Source organism: Esox lucius, chromosome 20, assembly GCF_011004845.1.
Source record: "Esox lucius isolate fEsoLuc1 chromosome 20, fEsoLuc1.pri, whole genome shotgun sequence".
Taxonomy (NCBI): domain Eukaryota; kingdom Metazoa; phylum Chordata; class Actinopteri; order Esociformes; family Esocidae; genus Esox; species Esox lucius.
This window is the reverse complement of record NC_047588.1, coordinates 8,755,341-8,781,214: the sequence shown is the minus strand read 5'-3', so window position 1 is coordinate 8,781,214 and position 25,874 is coordinate 8,755,341. Positions and strand designations below refer to the sequence as shown.

At 38.7% G+C, this 25,874-nt stretch overlaps 1 protein-coding gene across 2 annotated transcripts in view; it reads right to left on the bottom strand.

Annotated features, from left to right (window-relative positions):
* The window catches only part of inpp5b (inositol polyphosphate-5-phosphatase B), a 31,530-nt gene extending 10,569 nt beyond the window's left edge, over positions 1–20,961 (bottom strand). The window contains exons 1-12 of one of the 2 annotated variants that reach the window (XM_020041376.3): positions 20,863–20,961; positions 20,659–20,756; positions 20,468–20,497; positions 20,274–20,384; positions 17,487–17,630; positions 8,191–8,287; positions 7,205–7,399; positions 6,204–6,305; positions 5,621–5,735; positions 4,059–4,175; positions 3,509–3,696; positions 1,550–1,661 (exon numbers count right to left, since the gene is read on the bottom strand). In XM_020041376.3, coding sequence (XP_019896935.3) covers positions 1,550–1,661; positions 3,509–3,696; positions 4,059–4,175; positions 5,621–5,735; positions 6,204–6,305; positions 7,205–7,399; positions 8,191–8,287; positions 17,487–17,630; positions 20,274–20,384; positions 20,468–20,497; positions 20,659–20,731 — 1,284 coding nt within the window. In that variant the 5' untranslated portion in view covers positions 20,732–20,756; positions 20,863–20,961. Of the gene's footprint in view, positions 1–1,549; positions 1,662–3,508; positions 3,697–4,058; positions 4,176–5,620; positions 5,736–6,203; positions 6,306–7,204; positions 7,400–8,190; positions 8,288–17,486; positions 17,631–18,886; positions 19,124–20,273; positions 20,385–20,467; positions 20,498–20,658; positions 20,757–20,862 lie in introns of those variants that run through there. The other variant, XM_013139493.4, reaches the window with a different exon arrangement.
* Positions 20,962–25,874: the final 4,913 nt, after the last annotated feature.

Here is a 25,874-nt window from a genome sequence, read left to right as displayed (position 1 = left end):
TCCCATTTCTCCACAGACCTTATCCCAGAAGCATGCACTTCTCTAGAAGATACATTTTTTTTTATTGCCAATGCGTTTTCATGATTCTATTACAGTATCTCTTTGTGATCATGGCCAATATTTCTGTGACACTGTAGTGCTTTAAACTGACGCCAAAACCCATGCTTAAGAGTACCTCAGCACATATTGTATGGGCAAATCCGTACCCTGGCACATATACTTGTTACAATGTCCATACTGCCCCACCCATATTCTGTCTTAGATTAACATGTCTATTTGACATGCCCACAGAGGCCAAATGGGTATTATGATTTGGTGAACTCATCAAACTTTATTGGTTAATCCTTCCTGATGACCTGGTTAAAATCATGTTCAACTGGGATATCAGGAAAAATTATGTTTGAAATCCCACTTGGGTACATTATAATGACAAATGCCTTTTTTTAAATGGCAAATGCCTGGAACATATTTGGGATGTGTCTTCCAACCTTTGCTATAGACATCGCTTTGATGACATGAGAGTTGTTTATTGGCTCTGTACTTTAGAGCAGTAAAATTTAAATCGGTGTAGGAATTATAGCCCTTTTTAACACATTTCTGGGGACCTGAACGATTGGCTGCTAAGCTGTATCTGGGCTAGGTGTGTAATTTTGCATTTGGGGTCATCTCAACATGAGGAGCTAAGTAGTGTTAATAGTTAATTGTTAAGAAACAAAAATGCAACAGTGAGCTCAGCAACAGCAAAATAGATTTTGAATGTGAAGAAAAAAAACTTTTCAACCTGTTTCAGAAAATGAATCCAGAAAATTAAGTATGTAGTCATAGATGACTAAAAGAGTAACAAAGCCAATATTACACCAGCAAAACCTCAGAGTTTACCACAAGACGGAAACCACTGGTAAGCCTCTAGAACAGAAAAGCCAGGTTACAATTTATTGAAAAGCACATTAAAAACATGTCAAGTTCTGGACAGAAACTATATATAAATAAACCTGTGACAGACTGATGGAAAGAGGAAAGTGTGAAGGAAGGTACCGCTCATAAACCAAAGCTTACCACCTCATCTGTGAAACATGCTGGAAGTAGTGTTATGGCTTGGGCCTGTATGGCTGTCACTGGAAATGGCTCACTTGTCTTCACTGATTATGTGAAATATCATCTTATTTACGCAGTTCTAAACACTTCAAAATTCAATGGATGGAACTTCACCTTGCAGCAGGGCAATGAACCAACACAAACATACCACTAAAGCAACCAATGAGGTTTTGGGCCAAGAAGTGGAAAGTTCTTGACTGGCGAAGTCAATGACCCAACTTGAATTCAATTGAGCATCTGTTTCACTTGCAGAAGACAATCAGGAACTGAAGATGATCTGCATTAGAGGCCAGGCAGATCATCACCGGGGAAGATATGACCATTTGTCGCTGACGTCAGTCAGTCAGTTATTGTAGTCACAGGATTTGCAACCAAGTAACAAGTGTGACATCTTTATAGGATTATGTAAGCCATATAAAACATCTTGATGCAACACTAATTTGATAGGACCTACCTGGTCATAGCTTTGCAGCGTTTCAAAATCCTTCTTGACAAGTAATTCCTTCACACGGTCAACATCAAGGTCACTTAGCCTGTAGTTGAGATCTCCCAGCCATAACACCAGACTGTTAACAAAGACAACATGATGCATTCAGTATACAGAAAATCAGTGAACTACACTCACCAGCCACATTATTAGGCACACCTGCTCGTTAAAGCGGCATCTCAATACTGTATAAAAAGCATGCAGACGTGGTCTAAAGGTTCATTTCAAATGGGGAAGCTACTTGATCTAAGTGCCTTTAACTGTGGTAAGGATTTGGTGTCCGATGTGGTGCTTCCAGTATTTCATAAGCAGTTGATTTCCTGAGATTTTCATTAACTACACTGTTTTGACTTTACAGAGAATAGTGTAATGAACAAAAAACTTCCACTGAGCTGCAGTTCTGTGGGTGAAAAAATACCTTGTTAATGAGAGTTAACTTCTCAAAGCTGACAAGTATAAATATATACCACAGCCAATCAGCATTCTGGTCTCAAACCACCTGGTTGATAATAAATATCCAATAATGAAAAGTCCTTTTTCTTTGCAAAACGTAAGGCTGCACGATTGATAAAATTATGATTGAAATTGAGATATTGAGATGTCCCATTTCGAAATTGCCAGCCTCCATTCTTTGACGCTCTGTTAACACAACAAAACAAAACTATGGTACATCCTTCCAATGAAACCTGACAAACCTGTACATCATAACTTAATTACAAACATCAATTTGGTGTCCAAGAAGGGCACATCTTCTGTGGTGTAGACACATCTTCTGTGGGATGCGAGAGAGACATAATTCCATGGTGGCAAGTACTTTTCTTTGGCCAAAGGGGCCATTGTGTCCTTACCTGACTGCCAGGTGGTCACACTGACACATTCTATAGTCCAACAGTGTTTCATGAATTCTTTTGGAACCCTTTTCTAAAGTAAATTATGAGTATTTTAATGTTCTGATTGATGGCAAACAAAAAGTCTGCCTTTACAGTTTTATAATTATTTTTCTCATTAAGTTTAATAACTGGACTTAATTGTCCATTTACTAATTCCTTAATTGTTATTTCAGTTTCAAGGTCAGTGCCTACAAACATATTTGATATGGGAGAAAAAGTTGCATAACTATTGACAACGACACAAATGTAGCAAACAGCCTGGCATTAAATGGAAAGATACGACTACAATGACTTAGAAACCGTTTACACATCGAAATTCATTCATGCTTAATTGTTTTTCTTTTCTATTCAGTTAGCACATTATGTAGGCTTGATTTAATTTTAGAAGTGAGATAATCTACTCTGTTTTACCCGTGTTTAAAAATTGCAATTCATATATAATATTTAATATTATATATATTCATAAAATTGTGATTTAATATCTATATTCTGGATGTGTACCTAATGAATGTACTTCAAAATAAATATTTTTCTAAAAGTCCACTTAACAAACAATATTCCCGAATACATAGTCATTTTTTCCAAACAATCCATTATTCAGCTCTGTCCCAGTCTGCAATTAGTATTATTAGTATCATCCAAATTCATGAATGGAAACAGTTTGTTTTCCGCTATCACAATGCTGCATTGCAAGTGTAAAACTACTCCAAAACACTTCAAAATACATTCAGTAATCTGTTGCAGTGGCATAGATTTTTTAAACTGTACATTGACCAGAGGAATTGGTTGAATTCAAACTGGCACTAACAAACTATTTCCTATAGCCACCATACCCAGCTTCCGTTCTTATGCCGTGATGTCATCGAGGTGAGTGTTTAACTTCAACAAGCCATGTGAAGATAGGTCGCTTTCAACTAGCTGGCCCATTTTCATATTTAACTTATCGAATAAGAAATGCTCATTTAAAAAAAACGCCCATTCCCTAATGAACATGACCATTATAAATCCCAACATAACTACAATGAATTGTGCCTACTTGTGCCTCAAGATGGAGAGCGGGGCCAGAGTGGGGTCATTCTGGCGGAAAAGCAGCCGGCTACAGATGTCTTTGTAGTCTTGGTTACGTCTCTCATACTCCTCAGTATGGGCGGCCAGGTGGGAGTTCACCACGCAGATGTCAGAGTTGTGGAAACGGAAGCGGATGGCCACGGCGCCTTTGTTTCCCTGAGGGGAGAGAAGTTTGAATGTTGTGCTAAAGGTTGTGTTCATTAGAAACTTAACTGAAGAATATGTACTGAACAGGACACGGCTTACCCAGACCTGTCAAATCAGAAATGCTTCTTGTTGTTTACTGTTGTATTTAAGGTGGGTGACATTAAGAAAAAGAAGGCATCCAATATTTGACCCAAGTACCACAGTGTTAGACATCTGTTTTGCAGACATATCCACGGGTTCCTACAATCTTGGGTTCTAAACACTGGTAGGTATGCAAAAGGAGAGGTAATGCCATATAGCCCTGACTCCATACCCAACTGAAAAAAATTAACTAAATGCCTAGATAGGCACGCACACACGCTCGCACACACCATTCTTCCCATGATGCCGGTGCCAACGTTCTCAGCCTCCAACTCAGAGATGTGCTCAGCATGCTCCTTCTTCACGTAGAACAGCAGCATGATGCCCACCAGACGCACCAGTTTGACCTGCAGAAGTGACATACTGGGTTCAGATGTCACACACACACAAGGAAATAAACGTCAAGGACTCACCGCCACGTGCTCACTGTTGTTAGGTGTTTACTCGCCACGGTTTTCAGAACCGATAGGACACCTTTGGCAGAGAGTTGTTCCCCAGGCCACATAGCAGGACATCTACCAGAAGTGTGCCATACAGTATACACAAAATCGGCATAGATCAATATATTCTGATGTAGTTTGATGGAAGTGAACAGAACTGATTGAGAGGTCTGTTCACCCATAACCGGGTGACATTATAAATGAGTCTTACAAACTCGTGACAAGTTACAATGCATTTATTACTGCTTCATAATACTTGTAGCAGTGTTACCGCCAGAGAGGTTAACAAGAACACAGACATAATGGGGCATTAAAGCTAATGGGACACTGAGGATGTCAGTTGCTACCATTCCAATTGTAAAGGTCATCAACCTAGCAGGGTGCGAATCATCGTTTCCGTACAACCAGACATTTCACAGACTCTTGTGCCAGGCTAAGTGTGCTAAATAATAACCAGCGATAGGACGACGGACAAACTGACATGTTATCATCCCGCGAGTTGAAAGAAGCCATCTACATACAGTCAACTGTCAGAGGGTGCCCCTTTAGCGGTTACCAAACAGATGAGAGGAACATTTAGTAGAAGCACTTTATAAAATATTTTTTAAAGAACTTGATTCAAATAACAGTCTTCCTGTGCACAAGCTGTGGCTAGGCTAACAGACCCACAAACCAGCCAACATGTGTCAAGACAACACTGAGACGCTCAGTGACAAATGTGACGTTTATAGCTACAGGTATCCTGTGTGAAAACTTCACCTCAATACACTAGCAAGAGCTGGGTGGACCACTTTGTATTTTGTGTGGTTAGTTAGCTAAGCATTTCTTGAGGCAGGCAAGACTAGCTTTTTTTTTTATTGTATTTATTTTTATTATTTAGTTCCTTGGTTTCAGCTCAGCCCTGTTTCCCCAAACTGTTTACCTTGTGTTTATAATAAACATTTTGTGTTTATAATAAACATTTTGTGTTTATAATAAACATTTTGTGCTTGAAGGCAGTTTTGGTTGTCTGTGAAATTTTTGTTCTCACTGCTCTTTTTCACTGTTATAATTTGCATGATTCATGTTATGTGTCTTGTACCAACCACCCTAGACTGTTAAGCCAAGGGGTTTGTAACCGTAACTAAATGTATAGGCCCTGTTTGAAAGCTACAAAATGCAAATATTTGTGACAAACACTACTAAGCAACCCTACTTAAATTTTTTCATCAATCCCACGCTTGCATCTGTTTTTACTTGAAGGGGGGAGGGAGACTTCATGTATTTCATTATCAGTGCCTCAGCATAAGGAACAATTCAGGACAGTGAAAGTGGACAGTAGTGTTTAATCTAAGGGTAGTAGGGATCCTTACTAAGGCGTATTTGGCGTCTGGGTGTAGGCTCTCAGACACAGCCCTCAGCCACTCTGTCTCTTTGGGCGTGTCGGTAAAGAAGAAAGCCTCCTTGCTCAGGTCCAGCTCCTGGAACCTGCAACACATGTACAGCAGGTAGAAAACAGGGAGGTATTATCTACTGTTTTCTGTTGATGCCAAAAGGTTCGTAAGTGTGTGCACTTACAAACTCGAAACTTCAGAGCACATTCTCGCACTCACACTGGAAAATTATGTTCACACTTCTGAGCCAGCTCTTCTGAGAGGATGAGCTGGCTGTACTGTGTAGAAACTAGGAGTCAAAACACAGCCAATTACTTAATTCATCCTCTGCTATGTGGAGGGGCTGCACAGTCACTGTCTATTTGGAGGGGCTGCACAGTCACTGTCTATGTGGAGGGGCTGCACACTCACTGTCTGTGGAGGGGCTGCACAGTCACTGTCTGTGGAGGGGCTGCACAGTCACTGTCTGTGGAGGGGCTGCACAGTCACTGTCTATGTGGATGTTGGATATAAAGAGGAATTAACTAATAATAATGTCTAGGATGGACTGGATGGAACTTACCCCACAAAGTACATATCAGGTGGGGTGGAGGTGGAGCTCAGCCATAGACGGAGGCTTTCTTTAGGGGTTTGGCCATTCACATTGTAGCTACCTAGAAAGAAACTGAGAGAGGGAAAGAGAATGGCAAAGTAAATGCTAAGTCATTCACAGGCTGGGAGCAAAGCCTAGCACTGCCTTATATAGGTATCCACTGTGAGATTTCTGGCAATGTAACGACCTAAGCAAGCTGGTTAGCCCTCCGTACGTCCATGTGTGTCTCTGCGTGAATCCACCACCAGAGGGCAGTGCAGCCTACATCATCTTTATGACACTTCTACCCATTAGTATAGCATCTGTTCACTACTTTACATTTCAAAGCTGTGGTGTATGGTCAACTTATTTAATCTGTTCACTACTTTACATTTCAACGCTGTGGTGTATGGCCAACTTATTTAATCTGTTCACTAATTCACATTTCAAAGCTGTGGTGTATGGCCAGCTTATTTTATCTGAAATGCATGAAGAGGTGTACAGATGCAGATGTCTTAAACTTGTTACCATCAACATTTTAATAGAAAAAATACAGAAAGGTTTGGTTAAAACCTGCATTAAAATGAGTAACCACAACCTTAGACTGTATTTTTCAAAAGCAACCAATTCAACTTCAAAAGGAAATGGAGAAAATGCTTTCTGTGTATGTTACAACAGAGAAACGCTTTTCACACCCCTATACTGAGACCTTCTCCACAGAAATGTGTCAAGTCAACCCCTCTAGCTTGAAATGTTGTTCTTGATAATGGCGATGAGTTGTCTATGTTGGTTTACATAGGGGTGAGCTGTATTGATCCAAGACAAATATATACTTCTCTTACTATTGTGCCAACACAAACCACGCCAGACTAGGCGTGGTTTGGTTTCAGCAATGGTGAAAGCCAAACCAGTAGATCGCAGTAACACAAAAAGACTAGAGGAACACATGCTACAATGACACTGAAAGGGAAAGTTGAGAGGCGGGGGTTTACCTGAAATTCTCCAGGTAGGTGTAGATATCCTCATTCTTGAGCAGCTCACAGCGGATAAGGTTGTCACGGAGACCAAACTGCGGCATGGCCAGCATCGTGGCTTTGTTGGACGCCATGTGGCTGGAGTTGCGCACCAGGTCATCCCTGCCCTCCCGCTTCAGCTCCTCCCACCCCTCGGGCTTCGCTTTACTCTGCCTGCCGGGACGCACAAAACAGAAGCTTTCAACGGAAATGGCGATGCTGCGGGATTGTTTCGCTCCTTTGGTCAAACACAGTGACTGCAGGCGGATGAGTGGGTCTGGATGAGGCGGTCTGGATGAGGTGGTCTGCTCAAGGTCTACGCGAGGTAAAGTGTGAACGTAAGATGGTAGGATGGGGGCGGGGGACAGGAACGTTGACTACTTGTCATCTACTATCATTAGGTCTATGTCCCCATGCAGAAATAATCTAAAACTTGTGAATTACAAAACATTGCGAAATAAACACACGTGTGAATTACAAAACAATTCCAAACAAACGTATACGTTCCAAATACAAATACGATTTTATGTAAATTAAAGTGATTCAAATACATTTAAATATGTATAAACAATATATATTACCATTGTTTAATAGGTCAAAAGTATCCTGAAATGCATTTAAAAAATTGCATTTAAGTCTCCTAAAATTACCAGCTACAGATCAGAGTCAGTTTGCATCAGGTTCTCCCCTTAGGCAATTAGTTATTTTATTTCACTGGATAATTTGTAACAGTCGTGTTTTTAGCCAATTCATGGTATTTACTAAACCTGGACATTAATGCTGTGGGAGACATTACTCAGTGATTTTCAATACATTTCGAAATAGGTGGCATGACCGTACAGTGAAGGCATTGTAACAGACTGTTTGGCTTTATGACCAATACGTGACCCGTTAGTTAATGAGTGGCCCCATTTTGCATTTCCTTCACACTCTACTGTCAGACAGGAGTGGTCTTTGATGGTTACCTATCTGGGCTGATGTCCACGATGGGCTGTTCCAGTCCACTATTCACACTCTGGTCCTCAGCAACCGGCGATCTGAGGTCAGCCTTCAACGACTTCCCTATTCAGAAAGGAGACGGGATAAATAAGTGGAAGAGAGAGTGAAGGTTTTAAACTAGGACATTCTAATGAGGTCAGTGCTAAACCTAAAAGGCCCCTAGATGGACCCCACACTTCCACAGTCACGTTGCTGATAATGATTTGGCCCTCGTCTGCTTGCCTGTGTGGAAAATGGACTGCAGGCCCAACTACAAAAGCGCTGCACTAGAGGTAGCATTTTGTTGTATTCTGAACAGACCTAAACTTAATCTTACTGAGATCCCAAATCCCTTTCGCAAGATTCCCTAGACAAGACTTTGCATTTTATGTTGTTTGAATCAGTGGGAGAGTTAACAGAAAGACACTATGGCCACTGTCTCCTGCTGCTTGGCTGGAGAAACTCTACCAAATAGAACTGGCAAGTGTAGTAAAGAGGAAATTGCTTCAGAGGAAATAGTTATCTTGTTGATCTACAAAAATCTTACTGGTTGTAATGAGTTCATTTTATTTATTTTATTGCTGTTGCCTGTTTAATATGGTGAATCCTTTCTGGCCAAGCCAACAAATCAACTCAAAAAAATGGAATACAGTTTTTCAAGTAGTAGGCCAACAAGCTACTGGGACTCATTGTACATGGTCACCAGATGAGTGACATAGGCTAACAGAGTACAGTTCCTTCTTAAACTGTCTTAGGCTAACTTCAGGAAGCTATAGCTAACTGCAACAGGAAAGGACTTGTTGCCAACCTTTCATGACAAAAATATTTTGTACGTTAACAACATAAGCCCTTACAACATAAATGCATTTAGGCTGATCCTTGTGCAAATTTATGTTATGCATATCACACACGCTACACACACACACACACACACACACACACACACACTCTTACCATCTTGGGGTAATTATTTGCATACCATACACTCACCAGGCTGCCTTCTCTCATGTTTATGAAAAGTGATTGGAAAACAATAACTGAGGAAGAACCCACTGTTCAATAATAGAATGGCGTATAGTGAAATCGCATAGACTAAATAGATAGCTACCTGACAAACAAAATTCTCGCCACAGATAAAATCCCTTATGAGGACTAGGCTACATCAAGAATACAATGTTTGCTTTAAATGCAAACCAAAATAGAGACATAATTCTAAGATAAATGATTTATTTAGGCTAATAGGTATGTATCGTAAACTGGCAGCGCATCAATGTTTTTGGTCACTTTTCTCATCATTTGAGTTTGTGCCTCCGAAAATAGCCATCCTCCAATGTTTTTACAAAATTGATGCCAGTTGTATATCCAAGCATTGTAATCAGAATAACCATATTGTGCAAGTCATTAATCTACAAGTCTGATAAGTGTAAACAGAGCACAGCTGCCAACAATCTCTGGATATGTGTGGCACCTTTAGCATTAAAATTCTTTCTTATTGGTGTTTATATATTTAATTTGTATTGTATCTTATTGGTTGGCAACTAATATAATTTGTTGAATCATTTCTACAAATTGTAATGCAGAAGTTGTGTTTTTGTTAGCAGATTGATTTGGGCCTGTTTGTCCTATGCACACCCAATTATAATATAACATTCTGTAGACCAGTGGTAAGCAGAGCCTTATTACTGTATTGCAGTGCTGCTCTCAAGAACCTAACTGATGAATGCATGAAATAGCAAATGTCTTCTCAATGAGTTTCATCATATAAACCTCATTGAGTAAAATGCACTTACTGTTACTGTGTTACATTACGATTTATGCACTGTGAGTCTCTCTTGATAAAGAGTGTATGTTAAATCACTACAATTACCATTGTAAGCAGTCCTCGTCTATGGGTTTAAAGCGTTTGGCAGTCCTTTACATTAAAAGGTTTGATCATTAACATTTTGAGCTACCAGCAGGCTGCAACATCTTGTTGAACAGTCTGTGCATTTTTACATGAACATATTAAAGTTGTCATTTCATCAAGGACAGCAATTAATTTCTCAAGCTAAAACCATGATATTGTGTTGCAGACACAGAGAGGAAGAAAATGTATTGCAGCCAAATTCCAAATAGTAAAAATAATGGGTAAAAAACAAGCTCTGTTATAATCAAGTTGTCATAGCCAAGTTCAACAGGTAAATATATAACACACAGTTGGGGCTGAAATTATTGCCCCCCACTCATGCATTCTTCAAATCATTCACAATGTCACTCAAAATAAGTAGGAATTTACCAAAATATTTGGTCCTCAAAGTTCTTTATTCTAGTGTTAATACTACCAAACATTTGTTTTTGTTTTAGAACCTAATGTATTCTTTTAAAATCAGAAAAGAAACAAAAATGGTATTGACAAAATTGGAACTCTGGACCTCGAAGCCAGTTCCAATCCATTTCTTTCATTTTAACGCTTGAATCAAGAACTTATTTAGATCTGGGACATTAGGTGGGTGCAATTAATGTAGTATAACCGAAAACCCGGCTCTCGTAGGGTATGAGTTGAGTACCCCTGCCCTAGAAAATACAATTTTGTACCATAGCCCTTGCCAAATTAGTAAACTGCTTCAGTTTCTCTTGCTGCCATGTCCATGAGGTTGGTTACAGTGGCATGGGGCTTCTTGATAACATTATGTATTGTGGAAACAGGAACATCAATGTCTTTGGAGACATGAAGCCTTGAGATTGTGTATGCTTGGCTACCATCTTGTAGCCAAGGAGTCTGACTCCTCAGGCAATACTCTGGTTTTCTTCCTTTTGACCGAATGATCATTATGGAATACATAGTGACACAAAACAAAAGAATGAGTCCTTTCTCTATCAGAATGAGTGATTTCACATTGCAGGAATCTGAAACTCAGCTTAAAACCTGCTTAAAATCTAAATATGTTAACTACATCTGGAAGGTGCCAATAATACTGTCCCAGCCTTTTCAGATTTCTAACTTAAGATTTAATACATTAATACTGTTTTAATGATTATTCTGTATTGCAGTTTGATTGTCTAACACTTATTTACGAAATGTATATCCAAGCATTGTAAAATGTATAAAGAGAATGACTTTATTTTATTATCAAGAGAATTTGCATTTGTTGAACTTAGAAGCATCATCAGAAGCTAAAGTTTTATTTGTTTCATGCCGGGGCACAATTACAAAATTGACAAAACATCAGTATCGACATTGCCCTATATTTTCTTGTTGGTGCCTGCCTACTGTAGTTTATGGGGATTTAATGTCATAGGGCAGCAGAAATAGCATAATGTATCCATTTGATAGTGTTAGATGCTCAGCAAGCCTCATGCCTCAGCTTAAGATGCCAACACAGGCGCACGCGCACACACCTTTTATGAAACAATATGATCAACAACAGCCTGAGGTAGAATGTCTCAAAGGCTCCATTTACAGAGGCAAGTTGCTATTTGTTTTCTCACCAATCGGTGCTTTTACCAATCAGATGAGATCCTTTCACATCAGATCTGATTGGTCAAGACAACGTAAGGCAAAGAAATTCTTCAGAAAGACGTAAATGGGAAATGACATCCAGAGGCACCGCCCCTGAGCTCAGTAATAGATTTTAATTACAAACGGAAAATGTATCTCTTCATATAACCAGTCAAGAGCATTGCACCATATCGCATTGATTCATTGCAGAAATGAATGCCTAATTGAACCAAATCCGAATAAATACAAATCATTCCTGTAACGTATTTAAACTGAGTGTTGCATATCCCTATTGTGTGTGCACATTTTGTGCGCTTGTTGTTAGTTGGGTTCAGTGCATTGGGAGCACAGGAAATGGGAAAAAAACTGTGCCCTGTGAGATCAGATGGAAACTCTGTGAGCTGTGAGATCAGATGGAAACTCTGTGAGCTGTGAGATCAGATGGAAACTCTGTGAGCTGTGAGATCAGATGGAAACTCTGTGAGCTGTGAGATCAGATGGAAACTCTGTGAGCTGTGAGATCAGATGGAAACTCTGTGAGCTGTGAGATGCCAGTGCGGAGGAGGGGCCCTAACACGCCACAAGATCCAATCTCCCTAGAGACAGAGAATGTCCCAGTCCCAAAGTCAGGCTAATGCTGAAAGTCAACATCTAGGTCTACTTTGTTGCTAAGCTATTTCCGAGGAATGATTTACCGCATTTCCCCCAAGTGCTAGAATTGTACACCACAAAATCCACACTCCCAGTGGAGTTTCTGTGTTTCCAGTACCTGACCTAGCAGCGTTGAAAATTAACATCTTGTAGGCCTTATGGCTACAGTACATTAGCTCTCAGCAATCCTGCTTCCAATGAATGGATGCAGTTCATCCAGGAAGAAAAAGGGATGACTGGTATTCTCTGCCTCTGACCCTGTTGAATCGCTGGCCTGCTTGTGCTCTCTGATGCCTTCCCTAGGAGAGTCACATAATGCCAGACCATTGTGTGCGTACTGAGTTTAAGTGGGTATCATTCTGTGTTTTATTTATTTAGATCCACACTAGCTCTTGCCAAAGTAGTTGCTATTTTTCTGGGGTCAACACAAAACAACAACATGGGCTACCAATCCCTGACAGAACTGTATGTTTTGCACTCCATTGTGCTTGTGAAGTGGAACACCTTCCTTTCAAGGTTAGCCTGTAGGGAGGGACCACATAACTCCTTGGGAGTGTAATGTATTTAGCAAATATACATTGAGGTGTGGCATCATGGAGAATCATTTTTTAATGTTTAATCGTGTAAATTAATATTTCAATCACATCCAGTCTAGCCTGATCCAGGCAATTCATCCTATCAGATAATAGCAAATACAAAATTGTTTAACAATGTTTTAATGAAAAACTGCTTTTAGCATACGATGAGGTCTGCTAATGGAGTCAGTATCTCTACTAGGACTTTGTTTAGGGTGTTTTCCAAATGTTACACTCACCACTTGCAGAAAAGTCATTTTAAAAGGTGTTTTTCTCATGCTAAGTTTGTTGCTGGTCATCCTAATCTCAGTAAATCACCTTAATTACATGTGTTTCATGAGTTTCTTTATGAAAGTATTTAGCCAACTCAGTGGCAGCCAAATCAACGAGCTGAGAAGCACACAAGCATTTTTATATAGAAACGTATAATGTAGATGTAACTATTTTGGTAAATGCGATTACGTTCAGGATAAACATATCAGCAGTGCTATTTGGTTGATGATTAATGATAAGTACTGTGATGCCATTGACCTTGAATGATATTCAAAACAAGGCATTTTTCATTTTGCTTCGATCACGTTAAGGACAAACATAATAGAGCCATTTGGAGTGGACGTCAAGGTTACGTCACTGATGTTTGGTGGTGTAGGAACAAGTGTAGGGAAACGGCAAGATCCTTGGACTAAAGAAAAAAAATAAACATTTTTATAGAATAACATTGTCGAAGCCACCCCTTGAAGCAAAATGCCGACTTTTATGGTTTCAACCCATTAAACAGGCAGACTGGACTGGTGAAATCATCTGGAATGATCGTGCAGTGCTAATTTCAGGCAAAGTTTTGTCCACTGTTCATCACACACAGGCAAAATCAATCATGTAGTTATAATAATAACAATAAATTAGTAACAGCAGCAACCACAAAGCAAGCATTCTCTGTAGGCTATTTCAAAATGGTAAACACCATGGACCAACGTTAGCAACATTAGCTAGCGTGTAAGCAATCCAAATTGCTCATACTTAGAGAGTTTAACTTACACCACTCAGTATTTATGCAAGCCTCTAATGAATTAATTGGATATACGGTAATATTATCTGTGACATTACATTTTCTTTACAAAATAATTGGAGAAGGCGTACAGATGATCTATATTCATATATGTTGTAAAGAGGATTCTGTCACTTTCTGCCACCAGTTCGGCTCCGCCCACAAAAACATCATCACTGTTTACTTAAACAAAAAGAGTCTATAGCAAAACATTAAGGAGCAACGTAATGGCGAGTCATTAAAAACAATAACTTTTGCGGTTCCAAACAAATGTAATTCCTGAGAGACACGGTTGCATATCCTACAAAATCCATGCAGGCCTGGGTATGCCCAGACTACGTTGAGTGAGTGGTACTCTGGGCCCTAATGGAGTGGTACTGGAGAGGTATTGAGCGACGGCCTTAAGAATACAGCAAGAGAATAACCGTTATCGCTGAATTTTTTTCCTTTTGCCTCATCTTTACGCACACACTGCACATGTTCCGTCACAGTAACACTTATGAATCATGAATACTAATCAAGCGGGCAATGTGACAGGCTGCCTCCTATTGCTGCATAATATGTGTAACTAATCTAATCAATTCATTGTGCATTATAGATCTAAACACTTGGGTTTAACAGTTAGAATCATAGACAAAGTAAGATTGAAAGGCAAAATGGAAACCAGCACTTCTTTGTCAAGCACAATTGCTTGACTGGTTTTGACCTAAAAGAACAAGCATGAAAATAAATACTGGATCTAACAGCGAGGAGGAACAACTGCAATGCTGAAGCGACAGAAGGCAAAGCTGTGTATATGTGGTAAGCACCCGCACGAGAAAGCTGAAGTAAAACATTAAAACGGACATTATACACTTTCAAAACACTGCATATGTCAACACAGTGATATTGATGTGAACTCAAGTCTCTTTCACCTCTACATCCTGCAACTGCAAAAGCTGCACTTCAATAAAGCCAAGTATGAGTCAACCACTAAGTTGTATTATAATGGTGAGTACTCATCACAAAGTTCAGCATTGCATAACAACACTTTGTGTCGGGGACAGAACAAGACTAATAAAATGGGCCTTGAAAATAAGGCAGGTATTCATGCATGGGCACTGCCCTAAAACCCAGACAATCAAGACCTAGTTTCCATCAGGAAAAATTCCAACCAGTCTTTGTTTACGACAGATATACCATTTTACTTGTCCGGAGTCTTTCATTACGTTCACCTGCTACGCCAGGACGTGGGTACTATACATTACACAACGGTTCCCTAGCTGATCCTGTGCTTGTTTTGGTCTCACATGCTGACTGTCGTGTTCCTTTAAGACCAGGGGTATTCAAACGTCTCTTCAGGGACCACCGGACCAACCAAGTATTTGATATTTTTGAGAACTAGCACACCTAATTAGACTTGTCAGCTAATCATCAAGCCCTTGATTAGTGAATTATAAAAAAGGCTGTTACCCGATGAACGCCTTTTTAGGAATACAAAATAAAATCTAATGTTTGGGGATCCCTGAGGAGAGGGTTGATTACCTCTGTAGAGGACCACCCTCACACTACCCAAAGGGAAACCAAAACGCCTGACATACCACAACAGGTGGGGGAAATGGACAGCAACTGACTTTACTTCTTTGACCTGCTCACACAATGTGAGCCCCAAAGCCCTGCCATAGGTCAAGGTGGATCAAAAAAAGGGGACATCAGTTTACAGGTAATGACTTATGTTGAGCAAAAATCAGGATTGCTGTTAAACATTGTCTTTGCCTGGCTAGCTATAGTTTGAACCTGGTGATCGGTTCTCACTTGCAAGTTACAGTGTGAGCCTAAATAAGACTCAATAAGCATCACACACATTTTATAACATCTCTGTTAAACACCTTTGCAAGTATATATTTGCAGTGTTTTAAGCGATTACAAGGATTGCAAGTGTTTTTGCAAGAATCCCTACAGAGACTTTTGTACCTATATAACTTTGGAACACCACAACCAAAATTGTTGTCAACATGTGCATCCTTAAAATGGGTGGCCATTCCACTGCCAAAACTATAATCTCAGAAAGCAGGTGTGAGCTGTATTGACAGAGTATCCACCCCAGAACCTGCAAATGAGGATGACACCGTGTCAAGTCAATGACAGAAGGTCTGAAGGAGAAAGGGATGGCAGCACACACTGAGCAGGATAACTTCATGGAGCAAAAAGAGCCTTTTAATGTGGTTATTTTCAAAATAAATGAAAACCTACATGTAATCAGATTTGGGCATTTAAGATATTTTGGGTGAGTCAAGGATGCATGTTGTTAGACTCACCTTGTAACTGGTAACAGATGAATCTAATTATAATATCACTGTACTTACACACTGTAGTTGTCCATGGACTGTATACAGCCCTAGCCCAAAATACTAGACCTCTAACTAGCTAAGTGTTTAATTAATAAATTAAATAATGATGTCTAATATCGGGATGTGCCAGACAAAAATCAGAACATGATGACCGATTACAATAACATTCGCAACCCTGCTCGGGTTAATGTCCAGTAGGCAGAAACTTACATTTGCAGAACATTAACTACCCAGCTATACAGTAACTGTATAAAAACCATGATATTGACAATAAACATGGCTGCTACCGCGTTGGCTCCAACCCCAACTCCAAAATATTAAATCAAGAAAGCCACTGCTGACTACATGTAGATGCAAACCATTTTGACAATGTTTAACTAAAATTTACGTAGGAAAGACAATCGGTACATATTTAGCAGGTATTAAGTAGAGCTAGAAGCTACAAAAACTAGCAGCACTGCAGTTAGCTTGCTAACGTTAGCTAAACTAGCTAATGTTAATATGTATACAAACACTCATTACTGCACATAAAAAGTTACTAAAGCTACAGACTGTACAGGCAAACAGAACATCTAAACACAACATAAAATCATTCCATATACCAGTGTCTTTGATCACTCCTGACATCTCCAAGCAGTTCTCCCAAGCATTATATGCACTGCAACGTCCAAAGACCTGTTCATGCAATACAGTAGTGTTGTGAATCTTTTTCCCCCCGCGCGCACTCGCGTAGTGACGAGCATGCCCACCACCAAACGAATCAACCATAAAACATCGTAATCTCAATTCCAGTTGCAGAGAAAAAATGAAATACGCTAAGTTTACACAACAGGACTTTGTCAAATGTATTTCAGCTGGACAATGAAAGTATGTCACTCAAAATATAATATGACCAGCTATGCTAACATTAACAAGAGACATTTCACATACTAGTAAGGAAACAATTCAGTGATATCCTCTTGGTGGGCAAGTGAAAGCAAGGCTTTTTCAACTAACCAAACCCTGGCTAAATCGTGGACTAACGATTTGTACATGGTTTATTACAAAGGGAAGTGCAACTTACATAATTCCTGAATGCCACCGTTTATTTTTATTCAAATTGTTTTGTATGTATGCCAGAAATGGTTGGATACTATCACACCATGGGCTGTCTAAGGGTAGAGAGGAAGGCGTCTGGCTGGGAGGGACAAAAATAAGTTGTTACCTGTTTTCTTATGTTGGCTGATCTTAGCACTGGTACTTCCCAGGGGTGCAAGGGTTTGTTTGACTACACTTTGATCTTTGTTGGCTTTACGGTACTTTTGGAGCCACTCAAACTTCGGTTCTTCGCCAGGAGACTTGCATACATCTGAAGGAGGAATAATGGAACCATAAGAAAAAGGCAAACATTAAAAAATATGTAATTTCAATGGTAGATGCACCCAAGATTTATAGTTTAAAGTAAAAACAATATTTTATAGGTATCAGTACATTCTTAAAATGTTTCACTAAATTTCTAAAGTAAATACTGTAATTTTTGCTTGATACATTTTCCCTTACATCCAAATGTATTAGTAACATTTTGAATACTTAGCAGAGGGGTAAAAAGGTCCCATTCACACAGTTTGAAAAGGAACCTGTCCTGTCATCCATGTTGCATCTGGTATACTTTCTAAACATATATGTTATTCCTGAGAAGTGTCCATCCACAAATAATAATAAAGAAAACCAGACATGCCACAAATGTTTTATTATGTAGATGTTTACTTTGGATATGCCAAGGTTTAAAAAAACTAATACTTTTGAAATCCATAGTGAAAAGGATCCACTTATTTCATTCAAATGGTTATCCGCAACAAGTGTTTCCAGGAAAGGTTACTTCACTTTTTCACTACATAATATATGGTTATGTGGTTGAAATAGGTGTTTCGTTTTGTTCTCTCTTTCATGTGGTAAAAAGACACACAGATATTGTGACAAACACCGAAATGTGGCTTTATATTTACTTAACAGAAAATATTTTCTAATATTTTTAAATCATTCATACTTTCACTTTTGATACTAAGATACATTAAAAAACAATTACTGAATACTGAAATATATTTTAATGAATGACATACATTGGTAAATCTATATTTTTCATAAGCATTTGATATTTTTCCGTTTTTTGTATTTTATTGGATGACTTTCCCTTTTAATTGACTCATTATTGATGAATGCATCTATACTTTCCCCCCCAGTTATTATGGATCCTTTTTCCACCACTGTACAAGACCAGGCAGGAAAAAGGCAATCAACAAAGGTTATTATTTCAACTGTTCACATTTTTGTTCCATTTTTAAAACAGACACAGTGAAGGTGTAGGAGCAGCAAATATTTGGAAAGGACCCACAGCACTTGCTTTATTCAAACTGGTATCAGTAACAAGTGAAAAATTACATAACTTACTCACAAGGTAATATACAGCTCTGTGGTTGAAACATTTCTTTAGTAGTACTATATTTTATGTGGCACACACCTACTCACATTTATACAAGCACACACATCTGCACAACCCTGAGAATATTAATGTTGTGAAACCACGCCTAATTACACTACCATAAAGAACACTTCTCTTCTGCTTACCTTGAGAGTTTTTGACATTTTTCTTTTTCACAACAATAGCTGCCACGTTACCAAAACTTTCCATCCCTGTTTTCTCACAGGACAAAACAACTCTGGCCCTTTTCACAATACCAGTCAGCTGGGATTTACTAGAGCATTAGTCCCCCATCTTAAATTGAAAAGCTCCATTGAGTAAAGTAGAAAGCTAATGCAAAAAATGACACATCCATAACAAAGTAGACTCTCAAGTCAGTGGCTCATGTGATAAAAGAAAAATATATATATATATATATATATGTGAAAGCCAAATTAAAAAAAGGAGATGGAAAATGTTTCCTTTAACCTACAACAAGCAAAAAACTACTTTACAAATGCTTAACTAAGCCACATATCAGATAGTACTCAGGAAGAACAACACAACCCCATAAATCTTCCCCTCCCCTGTCTGGTTTCCCTTTCTCAGTCATTCCCTTTGTGTCTTCTGTCACAATCAAGTATGTGACATGTTTGCTGTGGTCAGTAGAGGGCTAGTTATTGGTTAACTGGTTCTCCTTGGTGTAGTTGTGTAATTTGTGGTGAGTAGCTACTATGGTAAACTATCACCTCATCTGTGCTTTTATGCATGTATCTTTGGTGTATGCACTGACTGTTACTGTGAATGGTTTCTGTCTATATCTCCTCTGGGCTTTCACCAAGCTACTGTATTTGTTGTTATCAGTTCACACAATCATCAGTCGTTGTAACTCACACATTCAACATGAAAATTGTGTCAGAAAGGAAATACAGAGCCCAAGAGTTATAGTAAAAACCTGTGTGATTGTAAAGCTATTCTTTGCGTAAGACAGAATGTCTTTACAAGCAGTGTATTCAAAATGGTATGCAAATGAACCAGATAACATCAAACTTGTCAAGCAGGTTTCCTGCTAAGATAGTGACTAGTGATTATTGCATGTGCTCACCTCTTTTGTATCGCTCACCTTCTGAATGCTAAGGGAAACTTAGCAGTCACATACGCTTCAGGCTGTATGTGACACAAAATAAACTTACTAACACTTCAACTGAAATGAAAAGTCTAAATGAAAGTAATAATGTGTTTTCAGTGTTGTAGTAAATTCAAAAAGTGAAAACAAACCACACATCCAATCTCTTGGTGCTGCAGCCTAATGGGTGGACTAAAATTATATCTTCTTTCAGAAGTAAACGGTGCATTTTAAAACTAAATTGGACTCAAACGCAGCTAACAGATGAAAACAAATAGAAACAGTGAGGAATTAGCCACGTTTGTCCAAATAGGCAGATTTTGTTTTTCTAAATCTAAAGATTTGTATACATACATAGTAAAGATTTGTATACATACATAGTATGAACATAACCCTGTACTTGTAATGTATGGCAAAGTAAGTCTTACCACTCCAGGCTCTATTGACCTCACTCAGGAAGAGACGAGTGTGGGACCCAAATGGGAGCCTCACCTCCAGTTCCCAATCATGGAGGTTCAGCCTCACTCTGGTGTCTGCACCTATAAAAAAAATATGATGTAATCCAAAAAAACTATAATAATGATGTAAACTTTATATCAGGGAGATATTGACCCATGCTTACCAACAACAGCAAGTTCATCTGCAGAGGTCACTGTGGAAAGAATAACATTGGTAAAAATGTACAGTTAGTGTATACTCTCACAACACACTGCAAGGTATATGAATAACTATAACGCTGATCTAATGATATTGAACAAAACCAGTTACAATGATAAATAATGTCATACACAGCTGAGTGAAACACATTTGTACCTTCCACAACAGCAAAGTCACTGGATATGGGAATAATGCCATCTAGTGTGACATCTTCCCCAGTTATTGCCATTCTTCTATGAGTGAAAACAAACAACCTTTGTATTGAAAGGAAACAGAAGAACATTAAAATTTGCAAGTTTATTGAATTTTTTTGAGTATTTCCCCCCTTTAATAAGACTAGTGAAAAACTATTTTACTCACGCATGTTCCTTGGTGCACTCCACCAAACCCAATAGTCTGCTTTCAGTAACATTGTCCACAGGAACATAACATTGAACAGCATGTTTAAAGCAATTTGGTTAAGGGAATGACATACAGTGTGGTACAATCTGAAAATAGGTTTAGGATTAACTACTAGAAGGTTTGAAAAGCTATTGGTTGCATTTGGTCGTTACACAAGTAATTTAAAATGATCAATTATAGACCTACAAATGAAAATAGAAGCCACGGGAAAATGTTATTTGACTGGTAAACTCACAAACCTATATTCAAATGTCTAAGTCTATAGGCTACAATAAAAATGGTTGATCATGCCACAGTTGACTGAAACTGTTGAGCCAGATCAGGCTGAGAAATATTGAACTACAGTAAGGTCCATGTAGTTGTGTAAGATTGCCACCGTCTGGTGGGCATATCATATTGCAAAACCTACAACTAACGTCACACCTAACAAAACATAAATTATTATTCTTTACAATCTGTACCCAAATAAAACCACACAAATCCTTCTACTATTAAATGTACAACATAAAATAGGGCTTAATCTAGATACCCACACGTACGCCCGTTAGGCCTAGAAAAAACTCCAAGGCGTCGCCAGTGGCTACGTTCAAATGTAACACTGTTCTCGAATACATTTAAAATTAAGGCAAACTTGAGTTTCGCAGGAAAAGCACTTGAACAAAAAACATTTAGAACAACCTCTGCGAGACACAAAACCCTTTTAGTGCATGCTACAAAGGATACTATTATGCAGTTTTCGTCTTTTGACAGAGTCTCTTGAATAGCGACGGACTGATCCATTTCTTAAAACCGTTATTTGTGCCAACTCGGTCACACTCCCACAAAATATAGACTGAAAAGAGATTGGAAACACGCTGCTCGTTTCTATCTCACAAAGTTGGGCTACTTAGTTTTGAGATCTTGAAACTAACAAATCCGACTAAACTATTGCGGTAAATATGCGTACAAGTGCACAAATGCGTATTGATATATCCTGACATTATTCTCTTCCTTATACAGATGTCCTGATTTATTTTTCCTTTCGATGTTTGTGGACCTGGCTGCCACGCAGAGATTTTAGCAAAGAGGAGTGACGTCATGTTTTGGCTGTCACTTGAGGAAATCTTCAAAATCGGATGTTTAAAATATACGATGAAGTTGTAATTCTAAATTGTCGAACGGGCCTGGGACAAGTTTGCAATGGATATATTTGTATGTAGGCAATGAATAAATATTGTTCATAAGGAAGTATTTGACGTTAAACCCAACCTTATTGACATATTGCAGTGGGATGTAATTGGGGGAAAAACTGTAAATGACTGTTGCTACGCTTGCATTTTTAGAATAATGACATTTTTAAGTGTCTCCCATTCCCCAATTGCACAACGTCAAAATGGAACACCTTGTAACTGATCTAATAATTTATATACAATTTAGTTTAAATCTTAACCTTATCCGAATGTGTCGTGAAATAAACGTGTTTTTTATCTATGTATTTTTAATATTTTAATGTATTTAAAATATCTATCATATTTTGAATATGTATTTTTTATTGTATAATCAATCATTGCAGAAATAACTACATTGTGGTAGCATACTCAGAACAAACAATTTCTTTAAAATATGCTGCCTCCTAACATGAAACAATAAATATTACTGTAGGAGTAATATTACTCCGAGGAGAGAAAATAATAGTAATAATAATAACTCTTATACATATATACCTACATTAATTAATAAGTAGGCCTATATATATGTTATAATAAAATAGGCCTGAATCCAGATACACAGTTTACACACACACACATACACTACTACTTCTACTACTACTACTAAGGAATATTGAAATCAATAATTAGGGGTTATCATTATTAATTTATGAATAAAATGTTATCTTATCTCTCTTGCAATAAATATTTATGTCCGAAGTCAATCGTATTTTCCTAATTGGGCAGTAAACACAAAAAAGTGGTTTGCAAACAATGTGTTTAAAGTCAGAGTCACTAATCTTGTTTTCAATATTTATTTTCAGAAAGATATGTTGGGGGTCAAAAGGTAAGGGGAGAATTTCAGTTGTAATCAGTTGATGCTTCCTTAATTGATTCAACCAATAATTCGATTTTATTTTCTAGCATATATACACTATACACCCTGATTGAGCCTCAGATGGAAAGTTACACAAACTCTACAACAGCTCTATGCAATAGCATCTGTGATTTGATCACAACATGTGTTGATCATACCTGCAGGTTGCCATGGTTGCGCTATTGGCCAATACCTTCTGCAGATGTGTTTCACCAGAGGACTCCGGTGGTTATATAGTCAACTAACAGAAGCTATATATTCCTGAAATAGAAATAATTGAATATGTATGTGTGTGCACAGGCGATGCAGATCAGTGAGACAGGTATGGAGAGTGGAAGGACGGACAAAATCCTGGCCCGTAATCTCCTTGTCTGAGCAAAACTTCTAGCCTGCAGACCACCTGGAGACACACACTGCAACACCTTTCCAAAGTCATCTATATTTGTCTTATTTTTTCTCAAATGATTTACCTCACAATGCAAGCAATGACTCTGCTAAAATACAGACTGTGGAGAGCTGAAAGGTGTCAAAGGGCATAGAGTCTTGTCGTAAATTTGGAATTATACTTTTCACTACCCTGAAAATGTTTAAACTGTGTTTATGCTTTATATAAAGTTCTGTGCCTTAGTATTCTGTTCATATACCACATGTTCTTCAATTCAAATCTGGACCACATTTCCAGCTGAGTAGGAGAGAGGACATATAGCATTATATTTCTCATAATGGTGTGTCTGAGTGCATGTGCAGTACCATTTTAGAGTAATCATCTGGGTGCCTGGACTTTCAGCTTCATTAGCCAATACCCTACTCCACCCGGGTCATCAATTATGTGATCATGTCTCCAAATCCGATCATTAGCAGGAATCTGTCAATGAAGAGTCTTGTAGGTGAAAACTACATTCAATACTAAGCAAGAGCTATTAGAATTTGATGTGTTTAGTTTTGGTTTGTGTAATTCACCAAGCACCTTCCAAAGGAGGGCCAATTTAAAGTGGACTACACAGCTAGTCTATCTGGACAATATCATGGTATTTGGGTGAACGTTCCATGAACACCTGCAAAAGTTTAAAGGTCCCATGACATGCTACTTTTTGTAGGCTTTAATATAGGCCATAGTGGTCGCTAGTACTGTATCTGAAATCTTTTTTCAAAAATTCAGCCTTGCTGCAGAATTATAGCCACTACAATACAGTCACAGAATGAGCTTCCTTCAAACGGCCCGTATTGGTGTTTGTGACTTTAAATTTTAATGAGGATGAAAAAGGCGGGGCAAGGTGGTGGGTGAGCGTGGCCTTTACTATCTTGCGGCAAAGGTAACGTGCATGTTTACCGGTATGTCTGGATCATATTGCAATGGCACGAAGACACATTGAAGCATTTCAGTTTGACCCAGAATCCGATCCAGATGGAGAAGCAACGGATGAAGAAGTTGCAACTCAGCGCCTCCAGAAGGATGTTTCCGAATGGTTAGTTAAAAATATTATGTCTATATGATACTTTGTTAGGATGTCTGATTATCATGTAAGTTAAAGCTAAAGCTAATCTGCTTTTGCCTTTTCATGTTTCTCTGATTTGTGATGATTTTAAAGCTGTGTTAGAATCTATATCAGTAAATATTCTAGTTTAGAGAAGAGGGTTTTTTTAAATGTAAAAATTCTCCCTTCCTATCATGAAGTCACGTTACACAAGATATATAAAGCCTATATATTTATGTGCGCGCAGGAGTAAATAATTTTGTTGTGTAACATTATGTACATAGTCGTCGGTGAAATGTTTGCCACAGACATGCAAAACTTTGGGAAGCTGTGTCGGCGCTTTTCCGGAGAAAATGAAATCATTCCACTGGTTCTTCTGTGGCATGTACGAAGGAAGTAAAAAAAGTCTTCGTTGCTCATCTCTACATCCTATTACTGAGCAATTATTGTGTTTCCTTCGCTCAAAAGCCATGATGCCCCTCCTCGTCGCGTAGACAAATTGAAGTCGCGCTCACACACATGTGTGCCTCACACCTGGCTCTATTTAAATTCTTTCTCTGGGCGGACAAAGCAGAAAAAGGGGAGTTACCATGGGAGTTAACAATTTCTCCTTGCGACGTCACAAAGAGACGGGTCCAGATCAGCCTGTTTGATTCTCCGTTTTCTCCAAGTCAGAGAAAGATAGAAAATGCTCAATTTACACCGAATGGAATTTTTAGAAAATTTGGGACCATATATAGGCTAGGTGAACTCATATTAATGTTAAAAAACCTCACAAAATGAAAATTTCATGTCAGGGGACCTTTAAATTAGGTTCTCCCCAAGTTGCAAGCAGACAATATAAAGTCCTCCAGATGTAACATATTTCTAGCCAAATGAAGTATCTGATAGCTATAGAGAATGCCATGACAAATCAAGCCCAGGCTGCCGGAGAATGGGCTATTACAGTGATTTGTGTAGTAAGGAATGCAACACAACCTGTGGCTCCAGAGCCAAACCTAGGATTCTTTATGAGAGGACAGGAGCACAGGATGGTGAAACTGTGTGACTCATTCCATCCAAGAAAGGTGCTGGAGGCAGACTGGGAGGGGGGCTGAATAAGCCAGAACTAGTCAAATATGGGGTAGACAGCTAGTTTGGTGCCTGGTGTGGGTTCCACATTCACATTCAGATGCAGCTTCTAAAATGCAGGTGGTGCGGTTCGATGTTGCATAATGTGACTACAGCCAGCCATTTGGGCCTTCTAGAACTGCAGGACAAAAGTAAAGGATAGACTGTATTGGCCAGAGTGGTTTATGGAGGTGAAACAACGGTATGAAGAGTGCTTTGACTGTGCGCCCTGGAAAACGCAGGGGAGTCCCTCTGCATTCATGCTCCTATGATTACTTTTGTATCATAGCGACACAAACATATAGCGTGGATATCCTGGGT